Source organism: Lissotriton helveticus, chromosome 5_2 (genome assembly GCF_964261635.1).
Source record: "Lissotriton helveticus chromosome 5_2, aLisHel1.1, whole genome shotgun sequence".
Taxonomy (NCBI): domain Eukaryota; kingdom Metazoa; phylum Chordata; class Amphibia; order Caudata; family Salamandridae; genus Lissotriton; species Lissotriton helveticus.
In genome coordinates, this window is record NC_136066.1 from 1,237,747 (window position 1) to 1,253,678 (window position 15,932).

At 48.3% G+C, this 15,932-nt stretch overlaps 1 protein-coding gene across 1 annotated transcript in view; it reads left to right on the forward strand.

Moving 5' to 3' along the window:
• The window catches only part of ZER1 (zyg-11 related cell cycle regulator), a 240,799-nt gene that overhangs the window by 57,793 nt on the left and 167,074 nt on the right, over positions 1-15,932 (forward strand). The window contains exon 3 of the mRNA XM_078646593.1: positions 10,443-10,593. Coding sequence (XP_078502719.1) covers positions 10,443-10,593 — 151 coding nt within the window. The remainder of the gene's footprint in view (positions 1-10,442; positions 10,594-15,932) is intronic.

The following is a 15,932-nucleotide window of genomic DNA, read 5'->3' on the forward strand; positions in this document are numbered from 1 at the left end:
TTGTAGATGGCAAGCTAAGTCATTCAGAACATGTTAGAAAAATCGAGCATTCCACCAAAATAGACTATGAAGACAGTGATAAAACATATCAATAAAACATGCACAAAAAAGTGGGTGGGTTTATTGCTCTGTAAAGTGCAGATGATAAGATAAAGCAAAAGGGAGTTCCCTGTGAGTTCACTACTGTAGTTGTTTCCGCTGTAAAGGGTTTGCATAAGCGTTGAAGTCAAAGAATATCTCTGTGGTGTAAAGTCCCTGTTTCTGGTGACAATACCATTTTTAACACTGTAGGTTGGCCTGCCTAGACGAATCATCACACGGGCCAGTTTTAATGGCAACTTTACGTAACATTGTTCTCTTTGTTAAGGCGTGAGTTAATTAGTGTCTGAACAACTGATGTAAAGACTTCATCCGATATGTAAAACTTCAGTTACTTTAGCAAACGAGTGCAGAAAACTGCTAAAGGTTCCTTGTATGAGACTCGAGCGAAACCCAAGTATTTGGCCGGATCCTGATCTTCAGACCATCCAGTCCCCCTTAGCCCAGATGCCGCACCCCAGACGTCTGTAGTCTTCAACGGATGCCATCATTTGCTCTCTTTCGTTTGAGTACTGGCGGCCCATTGGTTTGACATTCAAATTCAAGAGGGAAAGAGAAGAGACTCTGGTAAATTCCTAGTCTGAAAACAGTTGGCCATAAAGGATGCAAATCTATTTGGAACACCTTCTCTGATCGGGGTCTGCAGCATCGTCAATGAAATGACATGATCAGTTGTGTTAAGAAACACTGAGACGTCCCACCGGTTCAACGTGCAGTGGTTTCCTCCATCCAGTCTGTGAAGAGCTTCATCGAGCACGAAGATGGGAATGTCTCCGTACCAAAACCCATATGAGCGGACAGGAAGGGCCCACGCGTGATCTACAGTCATGCCCCCGCCCTCTGTTCCCGAACTGCGTAACCTATGATACTGGTTTTTGATTTTGGTCCTGCCAGACACTAATTCTGTGTGCACGTGTTGACCTAGGCCCGGTCTTTGACAGTGATATGTTTCGGACATGTCCTGAGCTAGGAGGGGCGAGATGAGCACACCCTCATAGTGACCGAGGACTACCATCCCTGTTGCGGGTCTCATACATGGAGTATGGCGGTGCCAGCGTACCATGGTTGGTTAATTATAGTGACAGGCTTTTTTCCCTGTGAGATCTGAATGTGTGCTTGCAGGCTCATTCATCTTAAGGTCCACTGCCCAAGTGAACCTGCAATCCTGAATGCCGACATCACAAGCGTTGTACATGTGACTGTGTGCTAGGACTGATAGTGTGTCATACATAAGTGATACACGCCTGCTCGTTCCAATTTCAAAGCCCACAGCTTGGACCAGAGTAAAAGAAGAAGGAGAAGTTGCTTTCCTCAGACAGGATATGTGTATTGCTAAAATCCCTTAGATGGGAGAGTTGGAACATATGGACATTATAGTGTGGAAAGAGGGGTCAGGCTTTATTCAGAAGTTCCAGGGCTTTTCTTGATACAGTGGGCTGTACATGACACTGACTGCAGCGGCCGTGAAGTCGTTGGCAGTGGCTGCAGGTTGAGGCCTGCAGTATCTGTTGGTAAGGAAAGGAGTCTTTTGGAGGAGCACACATTCTTGTTTCTCTTCCTGATCTCTATGAAGAGGTGTCATAAATAGCTACATGCAGCCTGCTCACTCCTCCTGGTACGTTTGTGGCGGGCACTCCACCTGGAGATTGTTCTACTAGGCAGAGCAGTGTTGTAGAGAAAGGTCCGGTCTGGGCAAGAAACATGAAGTGATAACCAACCCAAACCGGTTCCAAGGTGCCACGCCTAGTATACACATCCTCCGTTTGCGTAATCATTATAAAGATGGGAGACCAAGACCTATCTATGTTTGCTGTTGTAGTCCGTCTAATGCACCCTAAGAAAGGTCTCGTAAGGAATCACTGTACTGCCTGAACGGGCAGTGCAAACTTCAGCTCAAATTTCTAGAATTCGTGAAAGAAACCGAACTGTGAGTCATGAAGCTCAACAGAAGTTACATTTCTACATTGGTTTTGTCAGTTTTAGTAGAAATATGAAATAGCTGACAGTGGCGGTGCACAGTTCCTGAAGAGGGAGCACCAAGTGTGCCGTTTGGTGAGGACCAGTTTGGAAGACGGAGTGACTTGAGAGCTTCTTCTGGTGTGCCTCATGAAGAATCAAGGTCATTGTCTCGAAGTACTGAGTGCTGGCGTCCACTGCGCTGAAGAGTCATCACCTGCGGGCGTGTGACTGATCCACTCACTAGAAGCACCAAATAATCACCTGAGTGTTGGTGTAAGGTGCATCATGAGTCAAGTATCCGCTAAAGTGGTGACGCTGTGATCTACAGCCAGCCACCCGGAAGAGGGATAACGAGGGATAACGATGAAAGTCTCTGCTCCTTCTGCGACCCTTCAGGTGACACGGCAGCTCCCTGGAAGACTGCCATGGGCCGCCCGGAAGCTTCCTGCTACCGGTGTGATCCCACAGGAGAGCTAAACACCACCTGGCTCTGCTTGCATAAGCTGCATCTATAGACCTTACCTCACACTCTGAACCTAAGGAGGGCATACGATAAGTTGCACAGTATATGTTTTGCCCTAGGGGCCTCACAAACCATATACTAAAACAGTGGTATAAGAACCATGTCTGAGATAGAAAGTAAGCCTGGGGCCTAGGGAATCGCTGGAGCTTCTAGGAACAACCAAGGGGTAGGAAGTAGGAGGCCCACGGGAGACGCGTGCAGTATCTAAACACAGCCGCGGGTTACCTTGACTCTCTATGGGAAATAAACAAGCTACAAATTTACAATTTAAGGATACTTCCGGATGGACTACGATGAAACCCTTTTAGACTTAGACACTAGGAGGGCCAATACCCTCAAGACTACCAGAGTACTCGTGTTACCTCACCACGGGTGCATAGGTGTCTTTTGATGTCGGGTTTCGTCGTCGATTTCAATGGAGAGCTGCAAAGAAGTGCTGCAGGCGACCAGAGGAAAAGTGTCCGGCTGGATCCAAGGGTGGATCGAAGATCTGATGAACCTGAAAGCAGAAGGGACAGAGTCTGGGTCACTTTTCAGTGACCAGGATGGCGATGGAAAGCTGCCAGCCAATGTCGGGTGATTTCATGTGAAAAGGTGAAACTTGTCTCTTCAGCCACGAGGTCCAGGAGGTGTCGACGACAACCAGGAACTGGATGCGAGCTGTCCCACGAAGGATCTAGTTGACTGCGGTGTCGGTATCCGGATTGGACCCAACAAGCTTTGGCCAACGCAATCCACGCAAGATGTCGATATTGGTTTTGGTGCAGACCAGCAAGGTCTGTGGCGCTTCTCCTTTGTGTGCCCCAGGCAGTGTCTGGAAAAGAATTCACTGAATGCAGCCCTCCCTGCCCCAATACACAAAAGTCTGTCTGGGGAGGTGCTAGCACCTCCCTGCCTGGACAGGAAACCTATTGTCCAGGCCTCCCCTGCTGGAGTTTCGTCCAGCAGCAGGAGGGCAGACTCATGTCTGTGGCAGCAGCATCCATTTTGTGATGCTGAGGCTCTGTTTAACTGTAACCGGGTTTACCAGTAACTACATGTCTTCTCCCTCTAGAAGGGTGGAATGCTACCCCGGCCTCCAGGACTGACGGAGGGGGGGGGATAGTATTCCAAAGTGTTTGACACCTTACACGACATGTTTTGATAAAGCCAAACCAAAGTTCGCATTAACCGCGAGGATTATAATGCACTTAAGAGTATATGGTTTGGCTATATCATAGAACAGCTATAAGGAGATGGTTCCGAAAGCTGCAGAGGGGCTCAGCTCATGCTAGGGCACCCTCTCACATAAAACAAAGCACTCTACCTCCAGGATTGTCGAGGTCTGCCATAGGAGTGGCTGATAGGTGTATATGTGTCTATATATGAATATAGATATAGGTATACTATATCTATGTAAGGGGTGATTACACCACCTTACCCAGGCTGTGTGAACAGACCTGTGATGTCAGATTGGAAGGCAAACCAGGGGTGGCACAATACATGCAGCAGCCCCTGGTAGGCCTAGGGTGCACCTATGCCCTGGGTACCTAGGGTACACTATACAGGGGCTCATAAGGGTGACGCAGTAACCAATCTGGTATGTACCTAAAGTACATGGTATCAATTTAGAGAGAGAACAGCTAGGCTGTGGGCCTGATTAGCAGGGCCACAGCCAGACTAATGTCGAAAAACCAGAGAATTACAGCAAAAAGTGGGGGTAACCATAGGCAGCAGACCCTTCTCTTCTACATCTGTGTTTTCTGTGTAAGGAAGTACTTGTCTTTTCTATAAAAGAAAACCTATTTCTGGACATTCATCTTATTGTGCTGCTGGTGGCATGGTGTATTTGTATTGTATTGATTTGTCAGCCTACGTGCCCCCACACTAACCTACCTGAAACGCCTGTGACTGCCCTTGCTACCTCGGAGAGTGAATCTTAGAAAGGGTTGTACATGGTCCACTTTGGCTCTCCAGTGCACGTGCTGCTCTGTGACACTGAATGCTGGGGAGCTGTCTAACTCTCTCTTTATTAGTCCCATTAGTCCATGAGACTGTGTGGTCTGTTTTTCTGGGACCCATGTAGCTGCCTTACTTTCTGTGGCATGTATTTCTGATAGATACATCTGCCGTGTGGATTCCTCACCTTGTGATTCCTCACCTTGTGAATATCCCCTTGCGTCAGCAACATTCAGAAATTCTTTTGTAGCTTCGCGCCGATGTGGATCCGGACGTCACAGAGGCACGACATCGCACGCGACTCCGCTGACGTCACCGACGCCTACAATAGGCCCAGGCCGGCGTGATGACATCAGTTCCCTTTTTTCCACGTCGTCGACGCTAACGGTTTTCAGGGATCGTACTGTAGCTTACAGTAACTTTGTTACTATTTTCATTGTATTGTGTCTATCTTCATACTTTTCGAGATGTCGTCGAAGAAGACTGGGTTTAAAGCTTGTGGCAAGTGTGGCAAGACTATGTCTATCACCGATCCTCACGAATGCTGTGTCTGGTGTTTAAGCTCCGACCATGATGTCGAGGACTGTCTTTGCTGCAAGAAGATGACGCCGAAAGCTTTGAGAGAGAGAGAGGCGAAACTCCTCGTGGCAAAGCTTAAAAGTAAGAAGATTAAGAAATCTTCGAAGTCTCGATCTCGTCGGTCGAGATCGAGGTCTCGTTCGAGGTCGCACTCGGAGTCGTCTTCGGCTCACGCTTCGAAGTCTTCGAGGAAGAAACACAAGAAGAAGAGCCATGAGTCGCGTCATCATTCTGGGAAGGACTCTAGTTCAAGACCGAAGTCCCAGGTCAAACTTCTGAGTAAAGAAGTGGAGATTTCAGAATCGGAACATGATGAGACTTCGCATCCGGGTTCACCCGAATCTCAGAAACAGGTCCATTCTCCGTGTCCATCCAATCCTTCTGGTCAGGAGGATGAAGGTGAGGAGCAGGGGGCTGGTGGAGCCGAAGTTCCAGTACCTGAGGGTTCGTCGACTCCGGTTCCGGCACCCGATGAAGAGGTCGACGTCGTATCGACTCCGCCTCCTCAGGAACAGCCACGAGGTCCATATCCTGAGTTTCCGACTCCAGGTCAGGATCCTTCTCAGTTCCTGAACGCCATGTTTGGTGTCTATTCCAGGGCAATGTTCCCGTCTGGTGCACCTGTTGGTCCCACGGGTCCTATGGCCTTTAACTTAGGTGTTCCTCAGGCTTACGCCCCTGCACCCTTCATGCCTTTTATGCCGGCTATACCACCGCATTGGCATTTTCCGACACCGCCGGTGTCGTCGACGCCGAAGCGCACGACGCCGGTGCCATTGACGCCGATCCCATCGACGCCGATACCTGCGACTCCGAGGCAGGATTCTGCCCGACCTCGTATGGATAGACCCCGTCCGACTTCGGGTTCGACGCCGGCACCGACCCCGTCGGAGTCGATTCCGGATCCATTGGCTTCGGTGGTGAAGGAAAGATCTCGGAGAAAGGCCCAGAGACTTCTGGAAGAAGAGAAATATGGGTATTCAGATACTGAAGAAGGAGAGTTGCAGGATTCTGAGGATCCGTTTGAGGATTTGTGTGAAGCCAGTGGGCTTGAACTATCACCTGAATGGGAATTGGCTTCTGTGTCAAATGTTCCATCAAAGGATGTGATACCTTATCACACTGTCATTAAGAAAGCAGCAAGTCTATTGAATATTACTCAGCCCACTGCTGATTATAAGCCTAATATTTTGACTGAGGTGCTTCATTCACCCTCATCTATCATTGAACCTATGTTGCCCTTCAACGAGGCCTTGTCTGAGCCTATTTATGAGGTCTGGAAGAAACCCTTATCTGCTCCTGCATTTTCTAGAACAGTGGCCAGGAGATATAGAGCTGCACCAGAGGACCCTGCATTTTTATCTTCACATCCTCTTCCTGAGAGTTTGGTGATACAGGCTGCTTGCTCAAAGAAATCTGCTGGTGCTTTTCCACAAGTTCCTGGAGATAAGGAATCCAGGAAGCAAGACCAAAGTGCCAAGAAGGTTTTCTCATCAGCCAGTATGGCGTTAAAATCAACCAATGCTACGTGCCTGATAGGAAGGTATATCCATGCTTTGATGGATTCTGTCAAGCAGTTGATTCCGAAAGTCCCTGAGGATGACAGGAAGGATTTTCAGGAAGTGGTTTTGGACACTCAAGCAGCTGCGAGACAGGTCATTCAGAGTGGTCTGGACACTGCTGATTCAGTGGCAAGGGTCATGGGTTCCTCCGTGGCCACTAGGAGGGCTGCCTGGCTCAAATCTTCAGAATTCTCTGCAGACGTCCAATCTGCCTTAATGGACTTGCCTTTTGATGGATCAGGGTTGTTTGGTAAGAAGGCTGATACTGCCTTGGAGCGTTTTAAGGACAGTAGGGCCACTGCAAAATCTTTGGGTCTTCAGTCCAGGGGTTCTACCGTAAGACGTTTCAGGGGATTTGGTCGATCTTCCTTTCGGTCTTACAGATCCTCCCAGCAGCAGCCTCAGCAGCAGCAGAATACACTGTACAAGTCGTACAGGGGCAGACAAAGATCCCGCCCTAGAGGTCGTCAAGCTTCCTCCTCCTCCTCCTCCTCTCCTTCCCAACCCCCTGCCAACGCAGCAAAGCAGCCCTAGATCCGCCATTCCGGATCATGTGGGCCCAGTGGGGGGTCGGCTTACACATTTTCTACAAGATTGGGAATTAATAACATCGGATCTTTGGGTTCTCAATCTTGTAGAGAATGGGTATGCACTTCCTTTCCAGGAATTCCCTACCAATTACCCTCCTTGCCAGGGTTATTGTTCGGAAGACCACCTGCTTCTCCTGCAGGAAGAAGTCCTGGCACTGTTCCGAAAAGGTGCGATAGAGCTGGTTCCAGAGCAGGAAAGGGGTCAGGGGTGCTACTCCCGGTATTTCCTGATCCCCAAGAGAGATGGCAGGCTTCGGCCAATCCTGGACCTCAGGATTTTGAACCTTTACCTGAGGCAGGAAAAGTTCAAAATGCTCACTCTTGCACAGGTTCTTCAAGCGCTGCTGGAAGAAGACTGGATGGTGTCGATCGACTTGCAGGATGCGTATTTTCATATTCCCATCTTGAAGTCGCACAGAAAGTATCTCCGTTTCACGGTTGGGTCACAGCACTACCAGTTTGTGGTCCTTCCGTTTGGTCTTACTACTGCACCTCGAGTCTTCACCAAGGTGATGGCAGTGGTGACAGCTCATCTCAGGAGATCGGGGATTCATGTGTTTCCGTATCTAGACGACTGGCTGATCAAAGCGGAGTCGCCGGAGAAGGTGCTCCATCATCTGCAAGAGACAACTCTGTTGTTGCACAGGTTGGGTTTTTCGATAAATGTACCCAAGTCTCACCTGGTGCCCTCACAGCGCAACCTGTTCATAGGTGCGGTACTGGACACTACTGTGTGTCGCGCATTCCCTCCTCCTCAAAGGATTCGCGACATACAGGAGATGATTCCTTTATTTTTCAATGGAGCGGTCGTTCCAGTCCTGAAGGTTCTTCGCCTGCTCGGTCTGATGGCTTCATGCATTCTGTTGGTCAACCATGCACGCTGGCACATGAGGGCACTCCAGTGGTGCCTCCGCAGGCAGTGGTATCAACACAACGGAGATCTCAGGGAATCAGTGAAGATCTCCAGAGAAACTGCGGCGGATCTATCTTGGTGGAGTGTGGGAGGCAATCTGTCTCAAGGGAAGCCTTTCCAGCTGCCTCCATCGGTGGCCACAGTGATATCGGATGCATCCACCCTAGGGTGGGGTGCTCATCTGGGGGATCTGGAGGTCAAAGGTCTTTGGTCTCCAGAGGAAAGGTTGCTTCACATCAACCTTCTAGAATTGCGGGCGATACGTTTGGCACTCAAGGCCTTCCTCCCTTCCCTTCGCGGTCAGTCAGTCCAGGTCCTGACGGACAACACGACCGCGATGTGGTATGTCAACAAGCAGGGAGGAGTGGGGTCGCAGTTTCTCTGCAAGGAGGCTCTGCGCCTCTGGTCCTGGGTTCAGGACCATCGGATTTGTCTGATGGCAAGTCATCTGGCCGGGGTTCTGAACGTTCGTGCAGACAGTCTCAGTCGGCAGTTCTCGGCCGATCACGAGTGGAGGCTTCACCCAGAGGTAGTTCACGACATCTTTCGGATGTGGGGGGCTCCTCGGGTGGACCTGTTCACCACTCGCGAGAATGCTCACTGCCTGTCATTCTGCAGTCTCCAGTATCCGTTGCAAGGAGCCTTGGGGGACGTGTTTCAGTTGAGTTGGGGAAATCAACTCCTTTACGCGTTTCCTCCCATACCCTTGATTCCTCGGGTTCTGAGGAAGATTCGCCAAGACCGGGCCCAAGTCATATTGATCGCCCCGGATTGGCCAAGAAGGGTGTGGTATTCGGACCTTCTCCACCTCTCCTCTCACCCACTGCTCCGTCTCCCTCTCAGGGCAGATCTCCTCTCTCAGATGGAGGGGCAGGTTCTACACCCCCACCTCCAGACCTTACACCTTCATGCCTGGAGATTGAGCGGGGCAACCTGATTTCTTTTTCTCTCCCTCACGATGTGGTGGATGTCATCTTGTCGGCCAGGCGTGACTCCACTAAGTCCATCTATTCTTATAGGTGGTCTAAATTTGTTGCTTGGTGCAGGGAGAAATCTATAGACCCTTTGAGGTCCCATTTATCTGATGGGCTCCAGTTTGCCCTTTCTCTGGCTCAGCAGGGGCTTGCTGTTGCCACGGTGAAGGGTTATCTTTCTGCGCTGTCGGCTTTTATCTGTTTGCCTGACCAGCCTTCTCTTTTTAAGTCTCCCATTGTTTTAAGGTTTTTGAAGGGCCTCACTAATAGGTTCCCTCCTACACCTTTTATTGTGCCTCAGTGGGATTTGAATCTAGTTTTGACATTGAAGGGAAGAGCGGTCCATAAGAGGACTTTGTCGAGATGGATCGTCCTCTGCATTAAGATCTGCTACTCTTTGGCCGGTAAGGACCCACCAGAGGGTATAAGGGCTCATTCAACTAGAGCTAAGTCTTCGACCTCAGCATTGGCTAGAGGTGTGCCTGTTGAGGATATTTGTAGAGCGGCAACTTGTTTTTCCCTCCACACTTTCACGAAGCATTACTGCTTGGATTCCGAAGTGAGGAGGGAGGGTCACTTTGCGCGCTCTGTCCTTCAGGATTTCCTGGTTTAGAAGAGTGGACACCCTCCTCCGGGAGTGGGGACTGCTGTGGGACTCTATTCACAAGGTGAGGAATCCACACGGCAGATGTATCTATCAGAAGAACAAGTTACTTACCTTCGGTAACGCTTTTTCTGGTAGATACTATATCTGCCTGTGGATTCCTCACTGACCCACCCGCCTCCCCGTTGTCCACTCTTCTATGCCAGTGGTTTATATAATGTATTATTTTATGGTCAAGGATTTGTCTATTTCAAATGTTTTATTGCATTTGCTTCACACTGTGTGTGTTACCTTGATTTCTATACTGCGTATACTGTGTATATGTCTACTGTCATCGGTCCGTCCGTGTGCCTCGAAGGCACGGAAAAAAGGGCGGAACTGCTGTCATCACGCCGGCGTGGGCCTATTGTAGGCGTCGGTGACGTCAGCGGAGTCGCGTGCGATGCCGTGCCTCTGTGACGTCCGGATCCACGTCGGCGCGAAGCTACAAAAGAATTTCCGAATGTTGCTGACGCAAGGGGATATTCACAAGGTGAGGAATCACAAGGTGAGGAATCCACAGGCAGATATAGTATCTACCAGAAAAAGCGTTACCGAAGGTAAGTAACTTGTTCATCATGGCCCTTTTGACACTATACATTGTGTTTTTTTCTGAGACTTTGAGTAGCTGTCTGACTCTCTTGCCTTTCCCTTTCTTGCAGATACATCGAGCTTGTGAATGCAGACAGTGTCTTCGAAGCTCATGACAGCTTCTTCGCTCTGTTCTCTGATCCTCGGAGCACGAGGCTAACCAGAATCCACCTGCGAGAGGATATAGTTCAAGACCAAGACCTGGAGGCCATTCGAAAACAGGTGAGCGTCTTCAATGATCCCTGGGACTGTTCTTGTGTGTCTTCCTCTGGGTGGATTATTTTCTTCTCCTGGGTAGCAGTCCTGCTCATTCTTCTGTGGAGGCTCGGATTCTGCTCCTCTGGGGCCACTTTTGTGTTATCCCTCTTGAGGCATCTCGTATGCTTGTGTCCTGCTCCCCCTTGGCAGTGCTGATGTTCCTTCCTCTGCTTGGTGGCTCTTGTTATTGGCTCTCATGCCTCTTCCCTAAGGCTGGCTTGTTTCCTTCTCACCGCACCATGGCTCTTGTGCTCCTTCTCCAGGGGTAACTTATGGTTCGATACATGTGAGCTGTAGATCACATGCTCTGCATATTCATGCCATATAGTGGTGGGTCCGGATGTTTACAAGTTGTTGGTGACTCCTTTCGGTGATAGTGCGCATGGGCATCGATTCCATTGTTAGATTGGTTTTTTCCGCCATCGGGTTCGGATGTGAATTGCTGCGCTCCGGTTCGAAACCGTTTCTCGGGTTCCCCTCATGCGCAATCCACTTACCCTCGACGGTATTGTTTGCAATCGCGTTTTCACTTTTCTCCGCGTATTGTGTCAAATACAAAAAACTCTTTTCGATCGGGAATCTCGTGGAAGGCCGTCGGGCCTACCCTCGTCGGTCCACCTCGCAGTCGATGGACCGGGCTCCTTTTAAATTCTGCCTTCTGTTCCAGCGCACCGACTCCCACAAAGTGTGCAATTTGTGCTTATCTCCAGAGCACAACGAACAGGACTGCGACTTGTGTAAATCTTTCCGCTCTAAGAAAATGCTCCGTAACCGTCTGGCTCGATGTCGCGACATGCAGAGCCAACACACCGGATTCCATTCCCGACCTCTTCTGATAAAATTCCGAACAAGAGACCGGCGATGCACTAGGGGCCAAGGAAGAACAGGAGGATCCAATATCCATCTTAGAATCCGGCTCCAATGTGGATGAAGAGATTCCACAAGGTCAGCGTATCATGAGTACCAAATCTCCCTTGCCCCAAAGTCCTACTCAGACTAAGAAAAAGGCACCGGTCCCACCTCTGCCTTCGGGCCATGGTCGACACCAAGAAAATTTTTCCAACACCCCGCCTTCCGGTTCGGCACCGAAACGCAAGTTAAAGCCTTCCGGCTCGGGATCGAGTCGTCCACACTCTGGCACCGAGCTGAAACCTTCGGGTTCGAAGCCGAAACCAGGCCCAACTCCTTCGACACCGAAACCGTCTCCGGAACCGAAATCTTCGGCACCAAAGACACCGACACCAAAAACTTCGGCACCAAAGCATAAACATGCTTTGCAACCACCACAAGAGCCCCGTTTCCACACCCCGCCTTCGAAACCAGACCCAAAAAAAAAAGAACTTTATATTAATCCAAAAACTGGACATATTGCAACCAAATTGCCACATAAACGCAAATCTGAGTCAGAGGACACATATCACATTCCTTTAAAAAGGAAAGATGTCAGTACTAACCCATCTCCTCCTCCTCCATCACCTCCTTCCCCGCAAACACAGACTTTACTAATTACTCCTACTAACTTGCCACAAACACCTGATGATCAGGATGATGGGAATGGAGGCAATGATCCTTCACCTGCAGACCCCTGGAAGGATTACAATACGAATTCACCCACAGATAATGATCCTGACCTTTATCCTACCAAGCCTTCTCCACCAGGTGATCGTGTAGGATATATAGAGCTGCTAAGTCGAGCTGCTGAATATCATGGGGTACAATTACATAAGGACTCCCTAGAGGAGGATTTCCTCTTTGAAACCCTTAGTAGTTCCCAAAAAACCACAAACACACACTCCCTCGTCATGTTAAGGCGTAGACGACATATTTAACGTCCCGGTTCGTGCACGCATTCTCACCCCAAGATAGACAAAAAATATAAACCTGCACCATCAGATCCAGCTTTCAATAAAGGCCAGTTACCTTTAGACTCTTTAGTGATTTCTAATGCCGGTAAAAGAGTCAATTCACAGACGTCAGGGGATGCTTCACCTCCAGACAAAGAGTCTAAGCTCATATTCGCGACTCTAGGAAAAAAGTAGCCTCCCAAGCTGCAAACTACTGGGGTATTGCTAATATCCAGGCCCTTTTAGCCAGGTACGATAGAGCGCATTAGGACAAAATGGAGCAATTGCACCAATTTCTGCCAGATAAGCCAAAAACCAAAGCCCAAGATTTAGTGAGAGGGGGGAAGCTCATCTTTAATTCTTCGATTAGGTGTGCACTAGATGCAGTTGACACTGGGCTAGAACCGTCAATACCAGTGTGTTACTGAGAAGACACACATGGTTAAGGATTTCGGGTTTTGAACGCGAAGTTCAGGCTACCATTCTTAACACACCATTCGGCAAACAACATCTCTTTGGTCCTGTGGTCGACACATCCTTAGAAAAAATGAAAAAGGATACAGACGTGGCAAAATCTATGGTAGCCCTACAGCCACCTTGTATCGTGGGGGCTCCAAAAATATCTCTTCAGACACTGCCTCTACACCATACAAAGTCAACAATCAGCCCTCTTCTTCAAAAGCTTTCTTTAGAGGAGGCTACAGAGGCAACAATGGCAAGGGTAGAGGTAGAGGGTCCACAACATTCACCCCCCCCTCCAATAACAAACAGTGACTTGCCTACAAATCGCCCCGATCATTCAACACCAGTCAGAAGACGTCTTTCACAGTTCCTCCCCGTCTGGCAATCAATAACTACAAACAAATGGGTGCTAGGAATGATCTGATCTGGGTATTTCCTGGAGCTTCCCAACAAACCTCCAAACATTCCCCCGCGTTCACTCAAAATGTCACCAGATCATATACACCTCCTCAAACAGGAGGTTCAGCCTCTCCTTTTTAAAGGTAGCTTTAGAGCCCGTACCACTACAATATCAAGGGTCGGCCGTGTACTCCCTTTACTTTCTAATACCCAAAAAGTACGACTCTCTCTGACCCATTTTAGATCTCAGAGAGTTAAATCACTGGATACAATCAGATCATTTTCACATGGTGTGGTAAATAAATAAATAAATACCCTATTTTTGAATGTATAAATGAATAACAGATAGCTCAATAAATAAGAGTCAAGATTCGAGGTAGTAGGAGTTTCGCAGGTTTATTACAGCATAAAGGACAGGAACAGGACAACCTGCATAGGAATAGGATGGCAGGGCCCAGCAGCTGCCGGGGCTGGATCTGGGATGAGCGCGCTAGCATTTAATAACAATACACAAGCATATATAGTAAAACAGTTGCATTACAGTACATATGATAGGCGGAGCAGTGGGTGGAGCAAAGGGTGTGACGCGTAGCAGTCGCGAAAGATAAGGGTGAAAAGAGGTGTAACAGGGCGTATACATAGACATGTGATGCAAACGTAACAGAATATGTCATGAATGGGGCGGAAACCATGGAGGGGGCTACCTGAGGAGCCGGGACCTCTAACCTGATGGTGCGCGCAAACTAGCAATGACGTGTTACTAGGAGAAGCTGGGGGCTTCGAACTCTGTGCTAGGAGCAAAGACTGAAGTCTGGAGAGTCAGGGCGACATGTACCTAAACAGTATCTAGTATCTGATGTTTAGAGAACATGTTGATATAAATTATAAGTCAGGAGGGGAAAGGCTAACTTGATTCTAAGACTGGACCATGCATTATTCTACATGTAGTGCGTGATGAAGAATATTAAATGACCATTAAATGCAGTATTTCTCTAACGTGGAGACGTGAAGGCTAGACAATGACGGAAACTATTGATGCGATTCAGTAATTTAGGAATGCAGAGAAGGAGGACTGAACTGATAACTGGAATCATAACATATTTTTGGCAGACTCAGAGGCTGAGCCAGGCTGAACCGGGCACTGTGAGGCAGGAAGTAAGTGAAGGGTCGAGGATACAGGTGGGGGCTGTATCGCTCCTCAGCGAGGTTTCAGGAGACAGGAGCTGAATCTGGTGTCCAGGCCCTTTTGAGGCCTAGAAACGGGGACTTTATAATGGAATAACGTGCACACTGAGAAACGTGGCAACGTAGCTTTACATAAACCTGATATTCGTAGTATTCACGAGAACTGGAAACTGGCATACTAGAGGTGGACACAACTATAATTGCGTCATTTATCGAACATGGGGAATGCATATGCATATTTAATCATGCACACATAACATATGATGGATGACACGTAGGGACACAGAACATGGCAAAATTTACTTTTCCACATTCCCTCCTTGTCACTACGTTTCCATCAGGAAACATCAATATTCATGATACCATCTATCATTTCATACAGTATCATTTGCTCGTCTCGAATTATCCTGGAACGGGATTTAGAACGGGGCTTGGGACTAGGAATACAAGAGGTAGCACAAATGCCGCAAATCGCAGGGCCACATTGTATACAGAGACAGCAGCTGAATATGATCGCTACTGCAATACCTAGAAAGGACAATATTTTCCATCCCCAGGCGGAAATTATATTCCAGAACCAACCGGACCATGTCCAGGTGCCTGGATCTTGGTGTATCAGATGGGCAATTTTATGGAGTCTGGTTATAGCTGAATAAACAGACGGCGCGTTATTTGGAATGAAAATGCAGCAACTAGATCCGATGACTCTACAGGCCCCGCCCCTATCGGCCAGTATGACGTCAAGGACGAGACGATTCTGTAAAACGACAAATCTCATAGCAGATTGCTCTTCAGTTAAATTACCTAGAGCAGAGGCAGTCTCATTTACCACAGCTTCAAGAGTTCTTGTTAACCTACGGATTAGCTTACTATTCTGGATAGGTCCTATAAAGAAGAAGAAACCTCTATTGAAATCTGTATACTGTTCTAGGGCAGTTTCAGTATAATCGACAATTGGGGACTCCCTTCTATGTCTAATGTGTACTAGATGTGTATTCCTGTGATAATCAGATGGGGCTAGAAAAACAGGTGGCAGTAGGAAGGCAATGTAACAGGTTCCCTCCCAATCGAGGGGCAGACGAACATATGCAGTTTGACCACAAATGAAATAAGAATGACGTGAAGCTTTAAAAATAGATTTCCCACTGTCACTATACTTGACAATAGTAGTACAATCACTGTGTCCTACATGTACGGAACCATTATTTCGGACACATAATTCGCCTTTGACTGGTAGTACTGAAATAGCAGGTAGGTCTGGAGTAGTATCAGACTGAACATTCAAGACCATGAAATTCGAAGAATAATTACCTAAATTATACACTTCATTTTCTAGATCTAAACCTGTTCTGTGGGGGAGACCTTGCTTGTCTGGGAAACATGTACTGTTAAGAAAAGACATATCTGTTGAGG